Here is a 17,146-nt window from a genome sequence, read left to right on the forward strand (position 1 = left end):
CTTATTAAAATGTAGGAAAATTAATTTCACATGTCACAAAGCCCCAGCTTTATTTAGTTTACTTAAATTTAATCTGATATTAGTATTTTTCTATGTTAGTATAATTTAGTGTATGGACATAAGTGATTTTTGTAAACTTAGTTTTAGTATCAGAATATTTGAACTAGAAATACAATGACATGAACTCCATAAAATTTATCTTTTTATTATATTTGACCATTGGCTAATCATCAGTTTGATAACCAAGCCAAATTTCAATGTTATAGGGAAATTTTCCAACTGAAATAAAATTTAATGAAAGAATGTTTAAGATTATCTTTGATTTCCCCATGCTTACTCCCATGCTGTACTTCTGCAAATCCTATCAACTCTAAAATGAACGTTGAATCAGTCCTTTTATCTTCATCTCTTCTTTATCTCCCACTCCCTTCCCAGTCCAGGCCATTTTCATCTTTTATTCAGTGTTTTTGTCAGAACAGGCTCTTGTTAGAGTAACAAATTAACCTCCTAATCTCAGTAGTTGAACCCAGCAAAGGATTACAGTGTGGTTTGGGCTGTGGTCCTCCTTCGTCTTGTAGCTGTCTTATCTGCACTAGTGGTTTGAACGTTGTCAGGTGGACTGGAGATGACTTGGTCACTTTTGTTCACAGCCCATTGGCCAAAACTAGTCACATGGCTCCAACCTAAGTGCAAAAGAGGCTGAGAAAAGTAGGACAGCACGTGACATATTTGGAGGTCACAATTATCTGTACCACATCCGTGTTATTATAGTTGCATTCTAATTGATTTTCTTATTTCCTCTAATGCCCCCACTACAGTGCTTTTTCTATCTAGTAACCAGAGTGCTTGGAAAAAAATACTTTTGTTACCACCTTGTTAATAATTTCCTTTTTGCATAAAATCCAGCACTTTGCTCTCACTTGTGCAAGTGCTGCATGATATGGCCCTTACCTTGCTCACTAATTTCGTGATTGGCAGTTAGTGTTATTAAATATTACCTATGAATAGTATATTTTGAATAGGCATTCTCTTTTGTCCATAGTTAAGAAAATATGATTTAAAAGTGTCAAATTTACAAAATCGCAATAATGACTATAAACTGAATAAATAATATACAAGAGAAGTCCTAATTTATATGAAGGTTTCCTCAGTCACATTGTATACAATTAGACTAGCCTTTGGGGAATGCTGCTGTAATTTAAAATCCTTTTATAATGAAAAAATTCCGTATAGTAAAGTTACAATAATTGTATTCTGTTTCTCTGACAAAAATGATCTCTTAGAATAAATGTTTTCTCTGGCTAAAGTTATATGAAAGGCATTCCATTATGATTAAATGTGTAAAAATTGATAAACTTTATTTTTTAGAGCATTTTAGGTTCATAGCAAAATTGAACAAAAAATAGAGTTCCCATATACCCCTGTCCCTACACAATATAACCTCCCCCACTGTCCATATATTGTCCCAGAGTAGTGCATTTGTAACCATCTGTGGACCTGCACTGACACGTCATTACCACTCAAAGTCCACAGTTTACATTAAGGTTCACTCTTGGTGGGTTTTATGGGTTTTGACAATAAATGCAGTTTTTAGGCATTTTTCATGAAGTTTGTGTTTTGCCATTAAATAGTTCTTGCCCCTCAGTTATACCTTCTGTTTCTGTCACGTTTTTCCTTGGCAATCTGAAGCCTAATTAATTATCCCAAACACACATGCACGCACACACACACTCTAATTGTTTTCTAGTTGGAGTGGTTGGAATATTTTCTTCAAGTAATTAATTTATAATCTCACAAAATATAGATTAGAGCAGTGCTCTTGCCAAAAGATAGAGGAGATAGGGTTCAACCCTTATTTTCAAACATGCATGAAGGAAATGCTTGATAAAAATTCTTTGTCATCTCTGGGCTGTGAATTCTGGGAATCAGATTTTTAACCTGCTGTTTATCTTAATAAACATCTCAAGTCGTATGTATTTGTTACACTTATTTGAAAAGTAGCAGAGCATTCATATTGTTGATCATTTTTAACAATTTCTTTAAATTTATTTTAAGTATTTAATTAGGTAATAGTGATTCCTGTTATAACAACACAAATTACATATAGTAAAATTGAGTACTCTGGTTTGTAACATGGATTTAAATCTAGCACAGTTCAAATGACTTGTCAAGATACTTGACATCTGCTTATGTGAAAAGCTTTGTAACAGTTTACATGGTGTTAATATTTTCGTTCTTGTTTCCTTTCCTTTGCTGGCCCACTCCTATTTCAGCCCTTGAGCATTAATAAAGTATTAAGTAGCAAAGGAGATTATCCTACTACTGGATGTTGAATAAAAACAGGTGTTTGTGGGGCAGAAACATAAAGAAATTAAATCTTTTTCGTTTATAAGAAGTTGTATGCCATTCTTCTTTCCATGTAATTAGGTGTTTTGTAAAGGACTTTGGGATTGTATGACAGGAGTCAAGGAAGGTACTAAGCAGTCTCTGAAAACTTGATTGCCTTTGTGCTTTGACTAATGGCGTTTGTCTTGTTCACAGTAACTGTAGTACTGAATGGAAGTGGCTTGTAGACAGAGCAAGAGTTGGCAGCCGATGGACGTGGCTTCAAGCCCAGATTTCCGAACTAGAATACAAAATCCAACAGCTAACGGATGTTCACAGGCAGATTCGTGCCTCCAAGGTATTGTCTGTGTTCTTCTATTTTTAAAAAAGTTATTACTGTTTTAGTTTCTACTCAGCTCTCCACACAAAATAGTTGTGACAAGGCTTTATACGAATGTAGTTAATGTTAAGATTTTTGATATATTAATTGCTGTAAGTTGAAGCTATCTTTGTAATGCCTTTGTATTTATCACGATCATTTTATCATACTTTAGCAGTTCAGAACTTCTTTATTGAATTCCAGTTAATAGAAATGATATATATATATCTTTATAAACCCCTACTTTCTTGACATTTATTTTAACATATGTGTGGAATTCTGGGTGTATCTTATTGGGATCTCCTTAGAGTTTTTTTGTTTTGCTTCAATAAAAATTATGAACACATATAAAACTGCTAGAAAGCAATACAGTGAATACCTGTGTACCCACCCCCAAATGTATCGAATGTTAAATTTTTCCTAGTTTGGGTTTAGTTTTTAGAATAAATAATAAAGCATGTCCTGTACAGCTGAAGTACTTGTATAGTACTTCACATAATGCTGCAGAAGGTGAAGATGAGCTACTGTACTTTATAGAAAGGTGCTGGGCTGACCAGCCACGTGGAAAAGAGGAACTTATTAAATAAAATAAGTAAAATGTATAGAGTATATGTAGTATATCTACATTTCTATACTTCCTGTGTGTTATTTAATTGTGTGAATGAAATGGAATTGTATGAATACAATGGAATGTTCATTTCTTCTCCTATTTTTCTATTGATAGACATGTACATTGTTTCAATTTTTCTGTCAGTAAAAACAGGAATGCAGTGACTATCTTTTACGTGTCTTTTTGTGAAACCGTGGAGAGCTTCTCTTGGGTAAATGGCTAAAATTGGAAATGCTGGATTTCAGGCCTGGCCGTCTCCAGTTTTCTTATACTCACTGATGTGATTGCGTGGTCAGTATGGCAGTGCTCCTGTTTCTCCACATCCTTGCCAACATTTTATATTTTCTGACTTTTTCATTTTTCTAGTATAATGGGTGTGAAATACTATTTTATTACTGTTTTAATTTAATTCTTCCTGAATATAGTGAGATTGGGCCTCAGTGTAATTGACCATCAAATTTTTTTTGTCTAAGAATTAACGTATCTCTTTCACTCTTTTTTTGGGGTGGTGGTAGTGGTGTGTGTGTGAATTCTTTTTAAATTTTGGATACTATTCATAGTCAGTTATAAGTAGTACAAATCTCTCATGTTGTAGCTTGTCTTTTCATTTTTTAGCATAGCTACTTTTGCACAGAGATTTTAACTTCAATGTAATTATATGGAGTAATGTTTTCCTTTATGGGTTGTGTTTTTCTCTGTCTTGTTTACGAAATCCTACCTCTGATACTTAGTTCTGTATTTGTTGTGAGGCGATGACCTAACTTTCTCTTTTCCACGTGGCTAGTCAGCCCAGCACCTTTTTATAAATTTAGTAGTTCATCTTCACTTTCTGCTTTAGGTATTAAATCTTCTTTGAATGTTTGGTAGAATTCTCCAGAGAAGCCGTCTGGTCCTGGACTCTTATTTTTGGGGAGGTTTTTGATTACTGTTTCTATTTCTTTACTTGTGATTGGTCTATTCAGATTCTCTATTTCTTCCTGATTCAGTTTGGGGAGGTTGTAAGAGTCTAGGAATTTGTCCATTTCTTCTAGGTTGTTCGATTTATTGGCATATAGTTTTTCATAGTATTCTCTTATGATCCCTTGTATTTCTTTGGTATCCGTTGTGATTTCTCCTCTCTCATTTCTAATTTTATTTATTTGAGATTTCTCTCTTTTTTTCTTAGTCTGGCTAAGGATTTGTCAATTTTGTTAATTTTTTCAACGAACCAACTCTTTGTTTCATTGATCCTTTCTACTGTCTTTTTTGTTTCAATATTGTTTATTTCTGCTCTAATTTTATTATTTCCCTCCTTCTACTGACTTTGAGCTTTGTTTGTTCTTCTTTTTCTAATTCTGTTAGGTGTCGTTTGAGGTTGCTTATGTGAGATTTTTCTTGTTTAGTGAGGTGAGCCTGTATTGCAATGAATTTCCCTCTTAGGACTGCTTTTGCTGCTTCCCAAATGTGTTGGTATGGCATGTTTTCATTTTCATTTGTCTCCAGATAATATTTGATTTCTTCTTTAATTTCTTCAATAATCCATTGTTTGTTCAGTAGCATGTTCTTTAGTTCACTTTCTGCTTTAAAATAACTTTAGTCATGTATTGAGTTTCCACATATGGATGAGTCATTACTGGACTTACTAATCTATATATCTAGCTTGATTATATAGCTTTATAATAAGTTTGCTTTTAATACGAAAGTCCCCCATGTTGTTTTTCAAAAATTTTGTGTCTATTTTCTTAGTCTTTTCATCCCACAACAAATTTTTTATTTCATTGATCTACCTTTTCCCTGTTTTCTAATTCGTTATTTTTTCTTCTTTTATTTTTTGTTTCGTTTTCATTGGATTTACCATACCATTACTGCTGTTACTGTTTTAGCTTTTTGATCTTATAACTCTTATTTTCAGTTCATACTCAAGTATCACTTTGAGTATATACCATGTATTTAATTCTTTCATTGTTGTTCTGCTCTTAATATTTTTAGGTTTCCAATGTGATTGTCTTTTTAATCCAAGAGTTATTTAATAGTACATCTCTGTATTTCTGAACTCATGAAACTTTTTTTTTTCTAACTTATCATTTAAGTACATTGTAGTCTCTGAACTAATTAGCTTGTGTGGATTTCATTTTTTGTGATCAACTACTAATCAAATTTTGTAAATACTCAATATATAATAGAAAAGAATGTATAGTCTTTATTTGTTGATTATAGAATTCTCTGTTTATTAAATTAAACTGGTTAGCTTTGTTGTATATACCTGCTATATCTTTATACATCCAGATCTTTCAATTTCTGATACAGATTTGTTAAAATTTTCCCCCATCATTGTGAATTTTTCAGTTTCTTCTAGAAATTGTGTTAGTTTTTGCTTCTTACATTTTGAAGTAATGCTGTTTGGTAGATGTAAATTTTTGATTATTCTAGGTGTTTCTTTCATAAGGTACATATAGCTAGATTTGAAAAATCCACTCTGATTAGCTTTATTTTTTATTTGCCCTTATTCTACTCTCTTTGTATTTGTGTCTTGTTTTTCACCTCTCTTTTGTTGGATTGGTAGAATTTGTTTCATTTCTTTCTTTTTCCTCTGCTGGTTTTGAAGCTATATATTATAGTTTCATCCTTTGTCATTACTCTTAATTTTTAACATACTTCCTTAACTAGAAGTAATTCTAACAATGACTAAAAGTACTCTATATTTTTGTACTTTTTTTTTAACTTAATACATGGGTCTTAATACTTTTTAACTACTCATTGAATATATCTACTCCAATCTAGGTTTTTTTCTTTTTACACTCAATAAATTACATTTCTAACAGATTTCATAAAAAAATGGGCTTACTATTCTTCTGTGTTCTACCTATAAAATTAGGTTATGGGTTAAGCTTCTCTAACAAAGAAACCCCCAAATATAGTGACTTTATAAAGGTACATAACGTTTCAAAAGTGGGAGGGGTGAGTACAGGCTGGTGGAGCAACTTGGTTGTACAGGGTCATTCAAGGACTCAGGTTCCTTCTATCTTGATGCTCCACTGTCCTCTAGGATGTGCTGACTGCACTGTTGGACAGGGTGTCGTCATCTCCTCACTCCAGCCCTTGGGAAGTGAGAAGAGAAGTGCAGCAGGGTTTGTCTTTGAGGTGACTTGGAAGTTGCACTATGTTGTCTCACACTCCATTGGCCCAAATTCACCCTCATGGCTACAGCTAGACAGAGGGGAATGAAGGCTGAGTAATACAGTCTCTCACTGAGAAGGTATATGCAGAACTAAAACTCCAGTGGGGCTGGGGTCTTGTTGTAAAAAGGAGAGGAAAATGGATACTGGGAAGTGTTTGCACTCTGCTGTATTACCTTTTCTCTCTTGGTTTATTTCCTGCTGAAGTACATTCTTTAGTAGTTTTGACATTAAACTCCAAACATTTGAACTCTCTGTCTTTGTACGTCTCAAAATACGAACTCTCTTTGTCTTTGTATGTCTCAAAATACCTTTATTTTACCCTCACTCTTCAATGATAATTTTATTTGATATAAAATTCTGATTTGATAGTTTTCTTCCCTTAGTCCTGTAAAGACCCTGTGTCATTGTCGTCTTTGATACTGATGAGCAGTCTACTGTCAATGTAATTGTTTTTCCTGTGTAAGTACTCTGTCTTTTCTATCTGGTAACTTTAAATTTTTCTTGTTTATTTGATATTCTAGATATGTTTTTTCTTTTTTTGAGGAAGATTTTCCCTGAGCTAACATTTGTGCCAGTCTTCGTCTATTTTGTATATGGGAGATCACCACAGCATGGCTTGATGAGTGGTGTGTAGGTCTGTGCCTGGGATCTGAACCTGCAAACCCCAGGCCGCAAACCAGAGCATGTGAACTTAATCACTACACCACCCGTCCAGCCCCTGATGTTCTATATGTTTCTACTAACAGGTGTCTAATTATGGATTTGTCTTTATCTTGTTCTCAGAATACACATTTTTAACTGTACAATTCACTGAATTTTGACAAATACATAGTTGTGTAACCATCAGCACCATCTCCTCTCGTAGTCCTTGACCTGCTGTTTCCAGGAAAGGAGAAAAGTGCTTGTTTTATAGGAAATTCGATAAAAATTTGCTTACTTTCTCACACATTGATTTACAACTTCTATCAGGTATTCATGTTGAGATGTCTTGAAAGAGATGGGAATGTGAGATATTAGAGAAGGCAGGTTTATAAGAAGATGTAGGTTGGGAGTTATTTCAGTAGAAATGGCAGGTAAAGCTATGTTGTTATATTGTAGCAATTTTTAAATAAAATCTATTCACCTCTCTTTCCTTCCTTGTTTTTTGCCTGCCTGCCTTCTCTCCGTCACTCTTTCTCTTCTTTCCTTTCACACATAGTTATTAGGTACCTAATATGTGCTTAGGGCATACAGTAGTGAACAAAACCTACAGCGTTCTTAAATTTTTAGGGTTTACAGTCTAATGGGGATAAAAGTTGAGCAAATGATTACAGTGCTAAATACTGTTTTAATTCCAACCAGGGGAAATTTAAAATGAGATTTTTCTAGCTTAACGATATTTGTTTCCAAAAGATTATAAGCTGTTTGCTTGGAACTCAGAGTATATTTCCCATAGAAGCAATAATATAATGAGTTCTCATGCAATCCCATGAAGTCTTATTTAATCTAAATATTGCTAAATATCTATTTGTAACTTTTTTGTGTGTGGGAAACTGTATCCTACATGGTTAAACTGTGGACATAATGGAGATAATATTGTAGGGTTGATGGTGATTGGTCTGAAAAGAAAAAGCTGAGAAGGGGAGGAATCAGAACCCTTGAACCATGTGGTGAGCCCAACCCCACTGGGGTCTGCACATCAATAAAGATTAGTAAGTTTTAGGCTCTATCATTAGTTTGTATTCTGCTAGGGGAGATAGACCATTTAAATTGTTAATTGCAGTATAATGTAATATGCACAGTGATATATGTTTTTAATAAGATACAGAAGTGGCATAGTGAGAATACTTAACTCTTAGGGTTAGTTATCAGATGAAACATCAGTAAAGAGGGGATGCCTCAGTATAATTTTGGAGGATAGATAGTAGTTTGCTTGATGAACTGATAAAACTGGGAAAGGGCATTCCTTAAAGGTTTGAAGGCATGAAACAACATGATCTGTTTTAGGAATGTCAAAGTAGTATGGTATTCAAAGGAGCAGAAAGTATGAGTTGTGCAAGGATGGGAGAGGAAGCTAAGGAGTGATGAATGTTGTTTAATGCCTTATACAATTTGGTGGTGACATCGTAGGAGGTGAATATAGAAGGATAGACATAAACCTTAGGCTTACCTGTTCTGTCTGTTGGATTTGAGGGAACTATGTTCAAGAATAGTTTCCTGATGGAAGTTTCCTATTCAATAACTGTAGTTCTGTTTCTCATTTTGACTCTCTATTCACCTGGGCCTTCAGCTGTAGTGATTTCCTAATCCTTTCAAGATCACCAGCTAATTTCTCCTCTTTGGCATTTTTTTAAAGGATATATTGCAAGCGTTTTTATAGCAAATAGAGTTCTAAGAACAAGTCAAGTTTAAAATAATTTGGAAATTTCCAAGAAAGTGGGTTCCTAGTTAAATTGATGACTAAGTTTTATATTTGAATCTAGACAGTCTGGTCATATTTCTTTGACTTGAGAAAGGATATTTTAAATTATTCTGTGTGTTCTAAGCAGTACCATATAGTTGTTGTTTAAACATTTTAAAAAGTTTGATTATGTGTCTATGTAACACCTATTGGAATAAATTATTTTAGGGAAAGAAATCTAAATTTCCCAGTAATATATGGCCTTACATTTTTCTTGGTTCAGGCTAGATGCGTATTTGGCCCATTGTTCCCTTAAGAATCATACTATGTTTATTTTATGGGAAACGTCATTACAATTATGCTATCAAAATACAATATTTTCTCTATTTTGGTAGTTTCTCCTTACATTTCTTAAGGACTTAATCTAGATGTTTAATTGCTTATTTATGTGCATTTTAGTTGAGCTGTTATTATACTGAATAGGGAATGGAGCTCTTTCTTTGCTCTTATAGCTTCTTGAGTTATTGTAATTAAAAAATTGAGAAGAGTAGTTAATGTTCTCTTGAGTGAGACAGAACGTTTTATTTAACATGTCATGAAAGGAAAACACCCTTTCTTTTCAATTAAATTAGAGAGAAGGGGAAGGGAAAGAGATTGAGAGATGCTCTTTTGTAAATACCCTGTTTGAATCCGTGCTAGTTTGTGCCACTAGTCAGGAGACACACACTGAGGAGATCTGCTATTCCCTCTGCAAAATTTAGGTCTGTAAATTGTCATTTGCCCCTTCTTTGACACACTCTGGGTGGTCTAAATTTTGCTTAAATTTTTAGGGAGGAGAAAAAAGCAGATATTGGCAAATTCCATCCCTTCCTTGTTCTTGCAACAGCCTTGTCAACACTTTACAACTTACATGTTTCGCCTCTTTTCTCCTTCACCTTTCATTAGGACAACAGCTGCTTCTCGTTCTCAGAAAAAGGTAGAATAGTTTTCCTTGCTTGAGAGGCTGGCTATCCTATGTTAAATGGTTTCTCTTTTAGATTTCTTTTGTTATGTAATAGGGTCTTCCACGTTTTTTAAATGATACATTTTCTGTATTTTAACATTTTCATTTAAATTTGTGCTTAAAATTAGCTTTAGTGACCATATATAGTTAGTAGAGCTGTTGCTGAGGTAGTGGTCGATTTTTTCACATCCCGTCTTCTCTCTGGTGACCCTGGAGAGTTGGGGGGCTGTCTGTGGTTATCATCAGGAACAGTGTCTTCTCTGGAGCAGCCAGTTCACTTTCATCTTATGCTAGAGTTTTCACTCGTCTCAGTTGTTGCAACTCATCTTTCTAAAAAATTTTCATATCTCTGTTATTTGCCTTATTTTATCTATCATTAGACTATTCTTTTCCTGATTTTTTAAAAAAATCAGCCTTATTGAGGTGTAATTGACAAACAAAATTGTAAGACATTTAAAGTGTACATCACAGTGACCCAACACATGTATATTCTTCTCCTGACGTTTCAGAGCAGAAATGATCTCTGCAGTGTCTCCAGAGGATTGAATCTGTTTCCTTTTCTTTTCTGGTCTCGGCTATGGCAGAGAAAAATCACTGTGAGAGTTTTGTCCAGGGCAACAGTTTAAGGGAAAAAAAATAGATTATGAAGTTGACTAGGAATGTCTCCCTGGTTGAATTTTAAAAATACCATTCTTCATTGAATTAACTGCAGTAGGCTCCCTACTTGTAAAAGGTAGTATTCTGAAGGTTTGGAAATTGGGCTTTTGAAATTCACAATCAGTCTTCCCGTAGAAACAATATTATAAGTAGGGGTTATGAAACCAGGCTAATTCACAGCAGCCTGGCTCATAATGTAAATTGTAATCAAACCAAAGGGAATTATAGTTATACTGATATGGTGAGAACTTGTATGTATGCAGATACTTGTGAAAACCTAGTGAGAGACTTGTACAAATTTTGAATGGATATTTCAGATAGTTTCAAGAGCTGTATTGATGGTATATATCTATCAGGTCTAATTTAATTTTTAAAATATCAAGTGAAACAAAAACTTCTTTTAAATACATTTCTTCAGATTTCTTGACAGCCATATTTGTGCATTCTAGGAAAATAGTTATTGAGATGGGATTAACAATTGGCTCCCCTTCTCTTTATAAAAGTTAATAGCACTGTTATAAGTGTAGGTTAAAAAAAATAATTATAGAGGCAGATTGGCATTGATGTTAGCTCAGGGCTAATCTTGCTCAGCAAAAATATTAATAATTTTTATTATTTATTGCTTTTACTAAGCTCAGTGGTAATATATTACTACAAAATAATAAAGTGTATGTTTAATATCATACCTGAATATGTTCATTCTAAAGTGATATATCCTCTAAATTATAGTATAAACTAAAATTACTCATATATAACATTATAATTTATAGCACTTTCCATTCTATAAATAGCACTTACACATGATATCAGCTGGCCCACAGCAGTCATTTAATTTGTTCCATCTTGAATACTGTACAGTTAGATTGTTTTAATCTATTTTTTGTTACAAGAATATAATATTTCGGCCACATGGGCGTTTACTATGTTTCGAACTAGCCTATAGGAGCTTACTGGCATTCTGCAAAAAAAAAAAAGTGTATGTGTGTGTTTATACACACACACATAACATATATTTTATAATAATATATGTTATATTAATATAATAATATATAATATATATAAATAATAATATATATTATTATTTCCAGGAGGAAGTGTGGTAGAAGGGGAGTAGGAAGGGAAGAATTTTTGTGGTGAGAACTGACTATGAAACCATTCAGATCATATGTGTGCACTCCTTTTCCACCTTTCTCTCTGTCTTCGTTGTCTCTGAGGGACCTAAGGGTGAGAACAGTTGGAGTGAAGAAGCTGGGGAGGTGGGAGCCAGTTGAGGAATGCGTGTGTGTGTGTGTGTGTGTGTGTGTGAATGGTCAGCAGCTAGATCTCTACTCATTCCTCCAATTACTTTCATTTCAGAAAATACCCCATCCAAGTTGGAAACTTGTGTCTTTGTTAGTAACCTCATCTACCCTGTAAACGACAAGGACTTTGGCCTGGAGGGTACTTGTTCTCAGTGGTGCCGTCTTGCCCATGTTGCTGGCTGGAGCAAGCGGGCTGGGGCTCCGCAGAGGGCTCGGAAAGGCATGGATGTAATATTAGATTGTTGTGTGATGTTGTAAGTTTGGTATTTTACTCTGTGAAACCAGAGGTGCTCAAATAAAAAACTCAAATGGAAATGCTCGTGACCAAAATATGGGAAGATTATATAAGAAAGTGATCCAATTTCAGTCTGAAATGTTCATATTTTGCATTTAAGCCTTTAACTTTATTCTAAATGTGTCATACTTTTAATGCTAATGACTAAAACAAATACAAAGAAAAGTAACTGTAGCTATATAATTTGTAACAGTATTTTATAAGCCTAATCCATCAGACATACGTGTTATTTTAGCTGCACGTGTTTTAGATCAGCCAATTTTTTATAGAGTTAAACTGTACTTTCAGTGTATATTTTCTGATTTCTGAGGGAATAAGAGGAAGCATGGTTTCAAGTGCACTGTAATATTACAGTTGATTTAGCAGTCATTTTGTTTTCATTTCAACTCTTTAATTGCTCTTTGCCTAGGGGATAGTGATCCTAGAAGAATGTCACCTTCCAAAAGACGTTTTGAAAAAACAAATACAATTTGCAGACCAAGCAGCTTCATTAAACACTACAGGGACTCCCCACATTCCCCAAGAGAGTCAAGATCCTTTACCAGAACAAGATTTTGAAATGTCACCAAGTAGCCCTACACTACTTCTTCGCAACATAGAAAAACAGGTAACATGAATTAAGAGTAAGATGTGAGTGGCATGAAATGACTTTTTATTTTTTCTGGCGAGGAAGATTGGCCCTGAGCTAACATCCATGGCAATTTTCCTCTATTTTGTATGTGGGACACTGCCACAGCATGGCTTGATGAGTGATGTGTAGGTCCGTGCCTGGGATCTGAAACTGCAAACCCCAGGCCTCTGAAGCAGAGTGTGTGAACTTAACCACTACACCACCACGCTGGCCCCATGACTTTTAATTGATTTTATAAACTATTCAAATAAACATGTGTGTCTGCTTTAGATATTGATTATTAAAGTTGGTTATTTGGCATTAAATACAGTTAAAATATTTAGTATATAACTAATGTCTGTTATAATATTGATATCATTAAGATTATTTTAATATAATTTGTAAAGTATTGGTACACAGCCATAGGCTTAGAACTCATTTATACCAGGGTTGGAAAACCTTTTTTCTAATAAAATTGCTCATCATTGAACTTTTTTCATGGGGAAAAAACAGTGGTACCACTTCATAAATCTGAATGGTTGTTTGATTAATTTATTGATAGAGATTTTTAGTGAAAGATGATACTGGAATATGAATTCTTTCATAAAAGATGACTATGTAATTGGAAAGTTGAATAAGCCCTAAAAAATTACTTTGATTCCAAAGCCTTCCCTGGCATTTAAATCCTATTATAGATAACTCTGGAGGTTTAATTATTCTGTCCTGTGTCTATCCTTTGAAATCAAACCATTTATTTTGATTTAGACTTTGGTGGCTCTTGAACAAACGTGACTTTCTAGAAGTTTGTTGACTTGCAACCAGACTGAATCTGCTGGAATATACCCAATTGGGACCACAGCTGCATGATTATATTGTTCCACTGGGTAATATGGATTCATGCAGGCTCACATCTAATTTTGCTGAGTTTTTCTGACATACATTGTGATATAATTTAGTACCACATTACTACTGTCTTATTCCTAATAAGTTGGAATATGATATAACTCCTCTTACCCCATATTTCTTAAATTTACAATTGCCTAGAATTTTCCTTAATTGGAATGCGTAATCCAACTCCTCTGAATATTTTTTAATTCAGAAACTTATTTTGTAATCATCTGATGTAAAATTGGAATGCACTTTCCCAGATGAGTGGTGTTTTGAATGGGCTGGTTATCTTCCCACTTCTCTCTTTTGTTTTCCCCCTTCTCATCTCATAGGATCAATACCCTTTCAGTTTGACCCTAGTTGTTTCACTCTCCAGAATAATGTATTTGCTTGGTCAGTCAAATCTTCACTTTCTTTACCTGTAGGTCACTAATCCTTTGGAAAGAGATTGCTCATATTTTTTGTTTCTTCTTGCACCAATTTCTTTGATTAGACCTGAGTTAATACTAGAACTGCCTAATTTGTGGGGCTCGGGGCAAAGTTAAATTACATAGCCCTTTGTTAAAGACAATTTTTAAGAGTTTTAACTCAGTGACAGTGTAGCATTCTGGGCGCAGCCCTGTGCAACTGCCCAGGTTGCTCACCCATGAAGTTGGCCCTGGGTATCGTGTTCGTTTTAGGTCCCACTGCTGACAGGAGTGCCAGAGGCTTTGGTAGGGAAGAGAACCAAGAGTTGTGAGAACAATAGTAATGGCTCTGGATGTAGGGAGAGTGGAGGGAAAGGGTGCAGAAAGGGGCAGCACCCGTCGCTTGTAGAGATCATTAATAAATTGCCCGTGAATAGGTCATTTGCTATTGAAACATATGCTAATAATGTTTTTATAGGCCAATTAAAAAAAAAAATAAGTTGCTTTCAAATACTTATTGAAGAAGAAAGTCCAGGAGTGAGTTAAGTAGCAGAGGTGGCAAGCCTGATATCACACATACTATTCTTAAGATTAATCTATTGATTTCTAACTGTTCACTGGCCTTAGTGGAACTTGAATATAGATAAGATAATCCTTTGACCTGATTAAATTAATTTTGTTGGAGGAATGTTTTGCTTACCTAACAAAATTTATTTATGTATCTCAAAAGCAACTAAAGAGTTGCCAGCTAAAATGTAAAGGCACTATTGAGTTGCAGACTATCAGTTTTTAAAAATAACATTCATTTGTAGTATTAATGCATAGTTGCATTTTAGATAATATAGTTTCTTCATAAATTGAATGATGATTTTATTTTAGAACTTCAGGTAATTTAAAATCAATTTCAGGGGCTGGCCCCATGGCCGAGTGGTTAAGTTTGCGCGCTGTGCTGCAGGCAGCCCAGTGTTTCGTTGGTTCGAATCCTGGGCATGGACATGGCACTGCTCATCAAACCACGCTGAGGCAGCATCCCACATGCCACAACTAGAAGGACCCACGACGAAGAATATACAACTGTGTACCCAGGGGGCTTTGGGGAGAAAAAGGAAAAAAATAAAAATCTTAAAAAAAAAAAAAAATCAATTTCACACTGGTGTATTTACATTAGAAAACTTATCAATAGCTAGTAAATGTTTTGATTTTAAAGCTGATAGTTTTGTTTTCAGAGTTCAAATTATGCCTCTCCCAGTTTTAATTTTATTCTCATTTTTACTGTGAATTTCATATCCCAGATATGGACTCAAATATATGAGATTTTATTGGGCTGGGGTGGGGTATTTGTTAGGGTAAAGCTAGGGGTTGGTAATGATGCTGTCCTTCTGGGCTAATTATTCACACATACCTGACCAGCGTCCTCCAGTGGCTTAGAAAATTTTACATGGTATTTTTGGAGGTAGAAAAATGAGAAGAGTGTCTCAGTGTTGCAGACTGGAAAATATGACATACTCTATAAATTTATTTGTATGACTAAACTAATGAACACTTGTTAAATGGATAAAGAATCTTTTTATTAGTGATTTTGAAAATGAGCTTTAATCTAAAAATGGGTAATAATTTTTAAAATAAATCATTAGGTACATATTTTTCAAAAAGATAAAACGTTTCAATCTGTTTCATGAAAAACTTTTTGAAGAATTCAAATATTGTATTTAGTTCTATCATATTCTTTAGTCTCATTTTTTCTAGTAACATATTAGATTCAAGATAATCATTTCATATACCCTTCTATTTTATAATAGAATTCCCTGCAGTTAATAAACATGGTGAAATAGGTCTATATATTTTTTAAAATATTATCACACTATATTAAGTGAGAAAACCAGGTTTTAGAAAATTGATGTGGCATGACAATGAAAAGGGTTTGTGTGTGTTTGAGTACACACACATGTTATGTATACATTCATACTTACATATACTCAAAAAATTTAGTCTTTAGGGATGAATATATACCAAGATATGAGCAATGGTTTTCTCTGTGAAATATGATTATAGGTGATTTTCTTTTCCTTTTCTAAACCTTTCTATGCTTTCCCTTTTTTCTCCAATGAACATGGATTACATGTGTAATGAAAATAGTTGTCATTCTTTTGTAGAACTGTACTTTCCATTGACATAGCCTGTGTTTATTATAGTTATTGTAGCTGATTTTTTGAGAATAATTTCATATTTATTATATATTACAAATACTTAAGTTTGGGCTAAGGGTCAATGAAAATTTTGGGTACCTAAAGAAACTGATATTTTTGAATTAGAAAAAAAACTGAGAAACAGTCTAGCACCTGAATTTGAATCCTAAATCCATTTCTTACCCAACTTTATAATCCTTGATCAAGCTGCCTAATCTTTCTTTGCTTCAATTTCCTCATCTGTAATTGATTTTAATAATAGTAATATCAGTAGTTCTAATATTATGTACTTTGCAGATTAGTTGTAAAGATTAGAAATGGTCTTTGTTTAGTGCCTAGTATAGTGCCTGGCACAGCATAAATTATAGCTATGATTTTGTTATTATTAATTTGGCTGCCTCAAAGAAAATATTATGTAGATGCTATTAGCTGAGTTCAAATGTTTTAAAGACTGAGATGACTAGATTAAAGGAACTGTGACAAGAAAGGATCTGAAAAAGGGGTACTTTAAAATGTCGCTTTACTATAAGTGGAAAAATCAGTAGTGGTGTAAATTGTCTTTGTAGATTAAAATATCTACCAAAATATAAACAGTTGCTTGTTTCATGAGAAGTTAAGCATTTAATATGAACTAAAGACCTGAGATGTAACTTACATTTCTTGCTTAGCAGGAGTAAAAGCTTGACTGTTTTCTTGCAGAGTGCACAGTTGACTGAGATCATCAACAGTTTGATTGCACCTCTCAACTTGTCCCCAACTTCATCACCCCTCTCCTCCAAATCCTGTAACCATAAATGTGTGGCTAATGGTGTTTCCAGGAGGTAGGTACCCATGGGATAGTTTTGTTTCCAAATTTGGCTTTGCTTATTTTATTTTTATTTTGTTTTGATTTTTTTAAGCATTATAGCTGGTTTTTTCTTCTTACTTAAGTGCTATTAGAGTACAAT

The 17,146-nt window shown here is 34.0% G+C and overlaps 1 protein-coding gene across 18 annotated transcripts in view; it reads left to right on the forward strand.

Annotated features, from left to right (window-relative positions):
• Positions 1 to 17,146, forward strand: part of KANSL1L (KAT8 regulatory NSL complex subunit 1 like) — a 138,463-nt gene that overhangs the window by 43,931 nt on the left and 77,386 nt on the right. For 10 of the 18 annotated variants that reach the window (XM_070489862.1, XM_070489863.1, XM_044746650.2 and 7 more), the window contains exons 3-5: positions 2,542 to 2,683; positions 12,518 to 12,715; positions 16,899 to 17,020. In XM_070489862.1, the coding sequence (XP_070345963.1) occupies positions 2,542 to 2,683; positions 12,518 to 12,715; positions 16,899 to 17,020 (462 nt within the window). Of the gene's footprint in view, positions 1 to 2,541; positions 2,684 to 4,655; positions 4,701 to 12,517; positions 12,716 to 16,898; positions 17,021 to 17,146 lie in introns of all 18 variants that reach the window. The other 8 variants (XM_070489861.1, XM_070489856.1, XM_070489857.1 and 5 more) reach the window with 2 other exon arrangements.

This window comes from Equus asinus, chromosome 19, assembly GCF_041296235.1.
Source record: "Equus asinus isolate D_3611 breed Donkey chromosome 19, EquAss-T2T_v2, whole genome shotgun sequence".
NCBI lineage: Eukaryota > Metazoa > Chordata > Mammalia > Perissodactyla > Equidae > Equus > Equus asinus.